The sequence below is a fragment of the Pinus tabuliformis genome, chromosome 2_2 (assembly GCF_031772625.1).
Source record: "Pinus tabuliformis cultivar Carrire ecotype Pingquan chromosome 2_2, CPIR1, whole genome shotgun sequence".
Classification (NCBI taxonomy): Eukaryota; Viridiplantae; Streptophyta; class Pinopsida; order Pinales; family Pinaceae; genus Pinus; species Pinus tabuliformis.
The window spans coordinates 254968845-254981619 of NC_142300.1; the positions used below are offsets into that span (position 1 = coordinate 254968845).

The 12775-nt window shown below is 32.1% G+C and overlaps 1 protein-coding gene across 1 annotated transcript; it reads left to right on the top strand.

The window, feature by feature from the left end:
- Positions 1 to 428: 428 nt before the first annotated feature.
- On the top strand, positions 429 to 1644 carry LOC149192255 (uncharacterized). Its single transcript, XM_089406349.1, has 2 exons — positions 429 to 1011; positions 1120 to 1644. Exons 1-2 carry the CDS (start codon positions 845 to 847, stop codon positions 1577 to 1579), a joined length of 627 nt encoding a protein of 208 aa, XP_089262475.1. The 5' UTR covers positions 429 to 844; the 3' UTR covers positions 1580 to 1644.
- Positions 1645 to 12775: the final 11131 nt, after the last annotated feature.

Here is a 12775-nt window from a genome sequence, read left to right on the forward strand (position 1 = left end):
TCCAATAATAAGATTTTCATAAAACTATATCCACAAAATATAAAAAACCAAATATAAATTATTAATAATTATTTCTGTGTTACCATACAAATAATACTAATTTACAAAATTTAATAATATATTTAATTACAATTTAAAATTAATCTAATTGTAAATTATAAATTATAAATTATTTATATTTTTATTGTTTTTCTACTCTAATTTAAAGTTTAGCTATATTTAAATTAAGCCTATTATAAAGTCCTTATTTTTATTATCATAAACTTTAAATTAAGCCTAGACTAGCTATTATATGGTCCTTATTTTTATTATCATGCGACATATTAGCCTTGGGAATAACTGTGCCCACTTCTCCTCTCTGAAAAGTATGGCCGGCTCTGCTCATTTTTATTTTATGAAACGGATGTTAGTCCTGGGAATACCTGTGCCCACTTTTCCTCTCTGCAAAATATTGCCGGCTCTGTTCATTTTTCTTTTACGAAACGGAGGGTGTGTGTGGGCTGTGCACCTTTTACTCCTCTCTGGAAGATATTGCCGGTGTGCGCGTTTTCCTTTTCTGAAACGGATGTTGTGTCTGTTTCTCACGACACGTTATATCACAAGAACGCCCGCCACGATTCTTTCCTGCTCGGAACAAAGCAGGTGGCTATCGTTCTCTGGGATCTGGAACCGCTAAGTTACAGAGTTACACATAGCGTTTGAACTTTGAAATTTGACCGATGCTTTGGGAAAATGGATCCCCATGCCCTTCCCGTAGGAATACGCCCAGCTTTGTTCGAATCTCCGGCCATTTTAGCTAGAAGGTCCATCAAATGCCTGTGGTTTGAAAATCAAATACGGTAAAATGGGTGAGGCTTCATTCACGGCCCTGGAACAAGAAGGGAAGAATATCCGAGATACGCCTGGAAACACGACGAAAGACAAAGAAAGCGAGTGCTGTATGTGTGGCGACGTTGGATTTCAGGAACTCTTGTTCAAATGCCACAGATGCCACCACCGATTTCAACACCTGTGAAACTCTGTCTCCTAGTGATTTCATCGAATACAGTCATTCTCTCTGATATTCTGTAAAATAGTTATTTTAATTCTGATATGTGAACTGTGTGACCACTCTTGCAGATATTGCAGCAGGCTGTTTTCTGATCGATTAGATTTAGACGGCGCAAATGTATGTGAGTGGTGTCTCCATTTCCAAGCAAAAGAGAAAATTCAGAGCCAAAAGAAGAAAGTTGAATTGCAGGAAATGGGAAGTAAGAACGCCAAGAAGGTACCTGACAGTGACCTTGTGCCCAGGTCGGCATACACAAGTGCCATGGAGCAGCCTGCATCAGTCACCATGAACAAACCCAGAAAGGCTAATGCTAAGCCTAGTAGTCTTAAACTCGACATCAAGTTTGGAGGGAGCAAGAAAAGCCAATTTGGAGGAAGCAAGAAAAAACAGCTATCCGGTCTCTTACAACACTGCAAGGTAACCGCTAAACCCTACATTAAAGTGCCCCGTACATCTGCCCTGACAAGCCCCAACAAAGGCGGATGCCGTCGACGGTATAAGCTTCTCTCGGACGTGCTACACTCCTAAAGCTAAGGTTTCTTATATGCTCCGAAATAGAATTTCGTGGTTCCACATTTCTCCTCAGATCACTATATTCTATGGCTCTAGAAAACAATATATTCTATGGATTTCTTAATCCTGTGTAACAAATATACATTTATGTAATTGAAATTTTCGTTGCTAATTCCATAATATGATATTGTATTCTTCATTTTCATTTACTCTCAGCTGCAGTGTTAGTTAAAATTTCATGAGCTATTAGCAAAACTGAACGTGTCAGACACATTAATATTGCAGCCACAGCGGTCCAACAATTATTATATATCATTTAAATTACGACTGACATGGTTGAATGGTGCCTGTCATTACTTTGATATATTGCAAATATGGAATTAATGCATCTCTTCTCTGTACATGCTTGTCGATTGATCTGCGTGCAGTAGCAATAGTATGTGATGGCCGAACAAAAAACAAAAAAAACCATTCGGTACAATTTAAAGTTCGTGCTACAAGCAGATTTTACCGGATGGACTTTTGGGATGGGTTCGAATATTTTAACGGATGGCTTGGAATCTGTTGATCATGGTATAGTTGGAAGGAAATTTATTCAACGTGAGCAGTAAATCTTAGTTATTTTCGTCATGTAAAGTAATCATTGACAAGTGTATAAACCTCACAATCTGAAACATAAATTGCCATGAAAAGGCATTCTTCAGTAGATAACCTGAATGGGGATTTTAAAACTGAGCTAAACAGCTTGACTAATCCTTTGTTTGGAAATATAACGAAACGTTTTCAAAAATTAGGTGATCGATTTTGGCATTTTTGCCTTGCAGAGTAATCTTTGATCATGGTTAAAAAAAACTTTATGAAAGTGAAACATAGACTACTGCCATAAAGAGTCGTACTTATTTGACGTGTATGGGAATATTTCTTTTTTTGTTTTTTTCTTCAACTCCGCTAAAGATCCGAAAATCTTGTCCTATGCCCCTTTCAAGGATGCCCCATGGATGGAATAAGTTAAGTTTTTTTTTCCGAAGGTGGTAAAACCTATCAACTCAGGTGTCAAACCAACAGTGAGGACAGCCATCTCTGGCTGCTATCCGCAAATGCTGGGTTGACTCATCACTGTTAAATAGGAAAACCACGCCACCTGGCATAACCCTGCTGGTGGTCCGTAATCGGGAGCAGGCTCTCACTCCTGCCAGATGCCTCTGGGTCTTGGGCCGTTAACCTGTTTCCTTACGTCCGAGGAAGACGAGCTCTTAGCAAGTTATTAATGCAAGTTTTTTCTGATAAATTTAATTTAAATATTTAAATATAGCTTTTTTTTCAAACCAATTGCCTTTTCTAGTAAAATCAATTTTTATTTTTTTAATTTTCAAAACAAAAATAAAAATACTCATTTTATTTTAGATTTAAGTCTAGATGGATGGTATTCATCCACTCACTTATGGCAATAATATTTACACAAGTATTTCTAAGGCATGAATTTGAATCTGCCACCTAAAGCGTGCCCTCTAACAAAATAGCATCGAGTATTATTCTTAGTATGAATAAGTAAATAAAAATATTAAAATATGTTTTAATAAAATTATATATTATAACCATGTTACCAACCACTCTTCACATTATAGATTTCATATTGGAGATCAAGAAACTATATTAAAAATTTAAATTTAAATAAAAACCAGATATCTATATCTATATATAACAACAATAAAGTCTATATATATATATAACAAAGTTTACTTATAGAAGTTAGACATTTGTGATCCATGTTTTTTTAAACTAAGATAAATTCTATTACTGAAAAAATATAGTACACTGAGGCTTTAGCCTGTGCATGTCCATGCGTGAGTGTGGGGAAAAAACAACAAAACAGAGTCTGGACTGCCCATGATGGGAAACGAGTCCGAATCAAAAATATGATTGTCAGTGTTATCTTGCTTCCCACGCAGGGGAAACCAACGATTACGCATAGTTTTTAATCAGTTTTTTTAGAGAAAAACAAAAAATCTACCAAATAACCAAATAACAAGTTTTCCTGAAATCCCAGTAAAAGAAACCAGAAAGCATAATTCCCATAACCTAAGAATAGTAGACACGTGGTAGGTTGTGTGGCCGATCAGGTGCGTTGGGGAGACGATGGGCGTTCCTCAACAACGAAGTACCTATAATCCTCCATATCGCCATCTACCTTCTTCGAAGCCTCAGTGTCGTCTCCCTGCTTCGCCCGTTGTTCCTCCACGATATTATATAAATAAGATGTTAAAGATAAAAACATTATTAAATTTACAAAAGGTAAATATATTTAGAAATTAAGTAAGAGTTTTATAGAGCAGTATGAAAGAGATGTTGTAATGTAAAATTATATAAAAATAAATAAATAAAATAGAATTAAGGTAAAATAGCTAACTCATAAACATATATTTGAGATAAAGTATATCTTTATTTACATTTAATTCATATGGATTAAAGCTTATATAATCTCTATATATATATATATATATATATATATATAAGGTAGTTTATTTATATAAATAAGATGTTAAAGATTAAAACACTATTAAATTTACAAAAATTAAATATATTTAGAAATTAGGTAAGAGTTTTATAACCGAGTATGAAAAAGATGTTGTAATATAAAATTACATAAAAATAAAATAAATAATTTCATATGCATTAAAGCATATATATATATATATATATATATATATATATATATATATAAGAGATTATATATATAACAAAGTTTATTTATATAAATAAAATGTTAAAAAGTAAGTATATTTAGAAATTAGGTAAGAGTTTTATAGCCCAGTGTGAAAGAGATGTTGTAATGTAAAATTACATAAAAATAAAATAAATAATTAAAATAAAATTGAGGTAAAATAGTTAAGTGATAAACATACATTTTAAATAAAATATATTTTTATTTACATTTAATTCATATGAATTAAAGCATATATAATCAATCACTTAATGAGTATATTTTAACAGTAAAAATTTCCACAGTTATTTATATTGTCAAAATTTTTCAGATATAATTTGTGTAGAAATTTTACAACTTCTACATAATTTATATATGGTTCATATAAAAATTCAAATAACATGTATAAAAATTCAAATAACATGAATGTATTTACATTATTTATAAATATTAACAAAATCGCATATTGATAAAGATTTAGAAATGTTGTATTCATTTGATTAATATAATATGGGTCATTTTATTTATGACGAATCCAAAGTAAATAAATATATAATATGTTATTATGATTAATATTTGTTTTAATCTTTCGAAGTATTGAGATAATTTTTTATTAATTAATGTTATTATTTTTAATTAATTTTAATAAATAGTTAAGATAGATTTTATTTTTTAATTCATTTATAAAAGTTTTTAGTTAGGTAATGTATAAGGTCTAAGCAATAAAGCATTAGTTTATTATTTTTTTTACTAATGTTGGTTATTTTGCTAGTACTATGTGAATAGGTGTTTAATTTGAATATGTATGTTAGTTTACACTAATAAGTTTACTAGGTATGTAATCAATGAATGTGGAGTAAAATCTTTTAGGGTTTTTTTTCAACGTTCTCCCTAAAAACTAAATCTAGGTGAACCATGTCATATTCCCTCTATGTAGTCTATTTAGGGGTTTAGCATTTTGTGCCTAATCTATAATCCCTATAATAATATGTATTTATGGAAAGCGATGTTTTTCATCTCCATGCCATTATCAGGGATAAAAGTCCCATCCTAGTGTGTAAAACCTCATAACCTCATAATTTTATAGATTGAAGCTTAAAGGGAAACAAATTATTTATACTATCTATGTGATAATTCAAGTTCTCATTAATGGTCCATGGACTCTGAAAGATTTATTTAATTCCTCACATCCTAATTTAGAGTCTCTATACCATTGTTAAGATCTCAAGACCCTTATTACATAAAAACTTGGCAATGACATGTGACATATACACTAGCAACCCTATGTTTGGTACATGTAGGATTTGGGTTCTATGCATGTCCAATTATCTATAAATAGGCATACGGCAGACCCTATGACCTTAGATCCCTTCCCAACCAATGAGAATGATCTTCACCCATATTTGGTATGCAAAACGTTATAATGACATCCATGTTTTAGTTGTTTTCCAAAATTACCTTTACAAGGTAGCCCATCCCATTGCACAAATCCCCATACTTGTCTACATTGAAGGTTAAATGGAAGAAATTTAATTTATATGCTATGTATGTGATATTTTAAGTTCTCATTAATAGTCCATGGACCCCAAAAAAATTATTTGATACGTAAAATTCTAATTTAAATCCCTATTCGATTGTAAATACCTCAAGATCTCTAGTACATGAAAACTCATATTATTAAGTACATACCACATATAGACTAATAATTTTATTTTTGGGATATGTAGGATTATTTTCATCCTAAGAATTTCACATTATCTATAAAGAAGCACACCTTACACCCTATTATATTATTCCCCTCCCATGCAATGACAGTAGTCTTCGCCCAATTTTTGTGTGCAAAAGCTTATAATCAAATCCATATTTCAGTGGTTGTTCAAAATTATATTTACATGTTTCGCGTGGTGATTTCAAATCATCTATATGGCATATTACCCATGAAAAAATGGGTTTCAAGTAGGAGAAAACTTGGCTTCTCCTTGGATAGCTAGCCATAAGGTAGCACTATATGATTAACACATGACATGATGCCAAACTCCTCCACTTCTATCTCAGATCTCTCTCCCATCCATTATTCCTTCATTAGGGAAAGCAGGTTATCCATTAGTAGGCAATTTAACCCTTTTGTAATCATGTGCTTTCACTTGATGTTTTGGGCATAGTATTATCAATAGAGTGGTGAAGTAGATGATTAACTAATATTGATTGTATTCTTGTTCTGTCACTTCACCTGAGAGGTTAGCCTTTGCGACCTCCTTTAAGGCCTTACAAATTTAGGAAGGACTCTACTATGAGGACTTTCATTGAATTAGTGTGCCCATGATATTCCATACTTACCAATTTTGATATTTCCATTTATCCCATCTCCATTCTTGACTGAGAGAGTGTTATATCACCCCTATTACCCTTTGGAGAGTGATGTTAGGAACTATGTATATGTTTTCTTGGTATGGAGGTGTTTTGGAGGCATGCCCATGATCTCTGAGCTACATTTTGGAGTATGGAGAACTAATTAGGCCACATGAAACGTAATTGTGGCATTTATAGCTTACTTAGAGGATACTTTCATGCTTAAGGTGGTCTTCCTCCCATATGTGTGGGAATTTATTGCATCTTTGTTATGCTTTTGAGCTATGAGGTTGCCTTGTAACCTCTAAATTGTGTAACACTTAAAGTAAACTTGTCAATAGGGATTATTTAATTCATTATTGTATAAATGAATGGGATGAGTCTCATATAAATAAAGAGTCCACATATTTCATTATACCATCATCATGCATTTGATTCTTTCCTGTCTAAGAAAGAGTGAGATAGCCTTTTTCGCTACTATGGGCAACATGTGACCTTTATTGGTGCAACATTCTTGTGGATGTGATCTTTTGCATGAAGAAATTATTCTAGGATTAAATTAATATACTTTTGGGGATAATTTTGTAATTTTTGTCTTATCATTAATATTTTACATGTTGAATGTTTAAATAATGGTTTCTATTATCCCATTACTGAATTCTTGATTACTGTTGAAATCTTTCTTCATTATTACATTAAAAATTGTTAGCTATAAGGTCTATAAAGGAAATATTAATATGTAGATCCTATATTTAATTTCTCCCTTCACATAAAAAATAAAAGGTTTTAAGATTGTATGCCTTAGGCATCCCCCCTTACTCCATCAAGGTACTTCCATTAAAATCTTACCCTAAAGGCTCCATCAAATCGTAGTATGGAACTAATCGTTAATGTGTTGACCATTCGTATTTTCTTTGAAGTTTCATCTTCATTTTTATCTCTTAGACATATTGCGAAACTACTAGGGTTTCTAGGGCTCATTTATGTATTAAACTAAAAAAATTGTCAACGAAAGTGGTTGATAAATTAGGATTATCATCTATAAATTGTTTTAAAGGAAAAATATAACATCATTCATGGTTATTCCCTCTTAATTAGAGATTATGACACATTCTTTTTTTTGTTTATACATATCTAAGAACTATAGAAATACATTTCCTAGCCTAATCCTACCTTTTGTTGGAAGATATTTAATCCTCTGTTGTTAAATATGATTTTAATATATTTTCTTATGTTTCTATATGAAATCGAACCAAATTTAAATTCATATAATCCAAACCCTAACTTATAGCACCATTATTCTTGGTCTAGACATAGAATACTTGAATCCTAGTATTCAAAATCTAGGTCATATTAGGCCTTGAAAATACTTTATCCAACATAAGAGATCTTTATTTCTCACCTTAAGAGCATATTTTACATTATTTAAGGAAACATCCCTTATGGTTTAATTCCACTAATGAATAGGAGAAAGTTCTCTAAGGTGATAGCTAAAACCCTTTCTCTTGTTACCGTAAGGTTTTTCCTGCCCAGTGAGGCTTTTTACCAGGACTGCTAGATTTTGTAGCAAAATATCTTGTTTTTTTGAAGGAGGAGTTGAGTACACCTCTTTGTGATCCTAAATTTAGGCTTAATTGTATATTCACTTGATCTATATAATCCCAAAGATAAGGACACATATTCCCATATGGTGGCTCCATTAGAAGAGTGAAGTCGTAATTTTTCATTTAGCTCAAAAGTTCCCATCCTCGCAAAGTGAAGCAAGTATCTTTCAATGCATTTTGGATTCACTCTAGTGAGTAAATGATTTATTGTTATGCAAGATTCAAGAGAATGGTTCCTTGGAATTTTCATGAAATGTACTTTGCATTAGATGTTAAGAAGTTTCCATGATATCATAATCATTTGTACAAATTGTTTGAAAAATAATCAAAAATTCTATGGTGAACCTCCTCCAGTAGTTAATAGTGTGGTAAAACTCATCAAGTATGCTTAAGAGATCAATATGGTTTATGAGGATGTTCTCATGAGATTGTTTATTAATTCTCCTAGGAAAGGTTTAAGAAAATGGGTTAAATATTCTTGCAAACATAAATGCATCCCTTCAATTAAATTATCCATTCGAAGTTGCTTGAGTATTAGGAAACAATGTTTCAGAGATATGAATACACATTTCGACATGTGGCCACATCCCTTCAAACGGAGTGACTTTTTAATCCTTCTAAAAATGTTAAAGAGAAATATGATGAAGAGGATCATTGTGGTCAAGAAGTGAAGACTATACCTGATTATCACATGGAGCATATTAGAGAAATTCTCAAGGAAAATCATGATCACTTTATTGATTGAAAAAGTAATGATGGGGGTGAGGAGGATCCTATTGAATATGAGTCTTGCACACCGCATCAAGACTAATAAGATATGATTTAAATTTATTTGAACCACCTTCACTTCATTTGGATATCATTCCTTAATGACATTTAGATTCCATGGATTTTGAATGTGATAAGCCAACTTTGTTTGCCCCTTTTGAAATTTTATTTTTGTAATGAACAATTGGTTTTTTTAGGCCTTTTCCATTAGATATCTCTCCCTCATACCACTAGTAGCATGCACCCAATAGTATAAATGAATGTTATATGCCTAAGATAGTTATTGAGAAAGAGTGATTAAAATTGAAAAGTGATTACTCCATATTTAAGGTGCAAGAAAGGATACAATGGTATGAGAAAAGATTCATTTCCTCTTCATCCTCATTCTATTCAAGTAGGATTGAGCCTTTGTTTATTTTTTTTCCTACATACCACCGTTATTGCTTTTATCCAACATTTGAGAATGATCAAATAATGATTACTAAATGTGATGTTTCATTGTTCGATCTCATGGTTAGTCATAGGGGTAAGAGTTATCATATTGGTTTGATCACATGTTGGCTAAATTATTTGTATGTTCATATTTAGTTGATGTACTTTATGCTAGCATAGGTTAGAGTAGACAGTTGCATTTAGTTTATGTGTCTTGAATTATTGTGTGTGCATCCTACCTTTGACATTATCCATATCGATGTGTATGCATAGTAGTTATATTATTTGAGCTAACATTTTATTTTTAGTATTATTTGATCTTATATCATAAGGGTGCCAATCTACACCCTTTTTTATCAACAAGTTGTTGTGAGTGTATATGTAACATGTGTATAAAGCCTATATAGTGTTGGAGTTCTCATGCACTACTCATTCAATCACATCGATCATGTGCTCTACGGTGAGCAAGTCTTAATGTTAGAGCCAAATTTTACGCACCAAAAAGTGGGTAACCCATAGGATAAAGATTTTCTCCCCCTAGGAGAAACATCCAATCAACAACCTTATTTGATCAACACATGACATGATTCCATAACCGTCCACTTTACACTATGGTCATATCTCTTTCTCTCATTTGGGATTCCTTCCTAAAGGAAGGTGGGTCATCCATTGGATGGTACTTTAACCATCTTATAACCATTAACTTTCACATAATGTTTTAGGCATATTATTTGTAACACACCCTTCGTAATAATAAAATAACTGTAAAAAATTAAGTGTTCAATTTACTCATAAGATTTAAAGGATAGCAGTGTTATCGTAAAAGAGAATTTATTTTTATTTTGGGTTTATCTTTATTTTATTTTATTTTGAAAGAAACAATCATCTCTTGTCATAACTAAAATCTAGCTATAGTTATGAACACACACAACTATGCTTAAGAGAAAACCATCACTTTTCAATATTTCTTCTTTATTTATACATGTTATTATCAAAAGGTTCTTTCGTTATGACTTTATTTATAATTACAAGGTCTAATGATGCCCATTGTGAGTCAATTTTGTTTCGACTTCATTTATAATTACAAGGTCTAGTGACACCCTCTGTGAGCCAATTTTGTTTCACTTTTATTACTTTCACAATGATAACTACTTACATATATAACCTATCTTTCCTCATTGGTAAAACGTTCATGTTTTACCCATTAACCATACAAGCTCTAGCTATCGTATGATTATATGTCACCTTTTGAAAATATTTCAATTCATAGGTTAATTTAGTCATAATATGTATAATCCCTTCAATCGCACTTCATATTTTATGGTGAATACATCTAGTTTATTAAGAAGAATCCATGACTATCGATACTGATGCTAAGGGGTGAATATACTTTATGTCATGGGTTGTGTTATTCATTAATTGATATTTACATTATCAAGGTTTATAGTAGTAGTAGTATATATTTATATATACCTTAGACCAATTGTCTAAGAGCTCAACACCCTTCACATGGCATTTAGCATGTGGAGGGTAGTCCCAACTCCTATGTGGCACTGGCACACATTGAAAAAATTATGCTCAAGATTGTAAGGGACAACTTATATTGCTCGAGCCAAGGGTTATGGTAATGATCTACCCCTTCCCGCATGCACCATCTCATTGTGGGTTGTATATGATTCCACTACTTAATTCCGCAAGGAATTTATAGTCTTTTTGCATTAGGATTTATCACTCCTTTTTTCTCTCGTGAAATTAAAAGAGGTAGAAATGACCATGTGCATCTTCCACTAGAAATTTTAAAATTTTGTTTCATCTCTTCATAGTGAAACTTGGTGTTTTTTATGACTACTTCACTACATCTTGCAGGATACATTCCTTGACAAGAGAGGATTTTTTTGGTCATTCTCATGTCCTTCAAATACAAAGGGCACTACTCCAAACCCAAAATACTACGCTGGTAGTCACCAAGGGAGTTATTAGAGGAACTTTTAGGTATTAAATTTAAAAGAAACTGTAATATCCCTCTGTTGTGGTAGAACCATTCTGGTTAGACAGAGTTGGCTTAGAATTAATGGCATAAATAAAAAGGAAGAATATTGAATTAAAATGTAAATATGTAATTATTAATTAATATATGGGATATATGTACGTGGAAATGAGACACATATATATGTGATTCTTGCCAAAACAAAAGAATATAATCTCATTGGTAAATGAGGTTTGATAATTATTTCATGATAAGTATTCTAGAATAAACTTCTAGATAAGCCTAATGGATGGGAGTGAAATATCCATTAAGTTGTTTAGTTGGAGAAATATGCTAAGCTTAGAAAATCCTAAAAGCACAGGGGAGAGAAACACGAGTTTCTATGGAAAATCCTAGGCAAGTGGATAAAAAAGTTCCACAAAAGTGGGATGCTACTAATGAAACCTTTATCATGAAAGAAACATATGAAATACATGTTGGAGGGATCAATAGAGGTGGTTGATTCCCTGCTAAAAAGGATGTCGGCTTGTTGGGAACTGGTGGTCAGTTGAAGGTTGGTTGGACAATGTCTCGCTCAAATATGGGTTTCTCTGTGACTATGGCTACATTTATCGGCTTAGATCTACATAAGATTGTGAATTTATTATGTCACAATTAGTTGTGTAACTAGGTATATCAGAATCTATTGTAGGGATGCTTACATAGGCACATGTTCAATTTGGTCTCTATTTTAATTAAATTCTTTCAATGAATGATAAATATATTATGTGCGGCCGTGAGTGGAAATTAAGTTATTTATTTCATTTATAATAGAGGCATATCCCATAAGCAAAGGAAAAATACTCTCTAGAGACCATTGTTGGATTAGTGTTTATCCAGTAAGTCTTTGTTGTTGTAATTTTATGAGTAATATCTCTTAGAGAAGCAATATATATAAGGTACTTACGAACTTTGAGGGGAATAAAATCTATTGATGAGTAAAGTATGAAAATCTAAACTTTGAATCATATCAAAGGGTCCATGATAATTCCTAGAACACTAAAAGTAGGGATGGCATCTAGTTGCATGTAATGAACTGAAATAATGAACTGTAGGAGAGGAATAGAATTATCGCCTACAATAAATTATTCTTCACGGGAACTTAGTGTTAATAGTAAACCTAAGCTAAAATCATATGAAATACCCAAGTAGCGTAATGTAAAGAATGTTACAGCGTATGGAAATGAGAAATACGAAGGGCATGCAAGCTACAGATGCTACTATAGAAATCAATAATTTGACTATAATTTTATAGTCAATCAATATTCTGGGTATACAAGCTACAAATGCTACTACATAAATCAATAATCTCACTAGAAATTTCTAGTTAA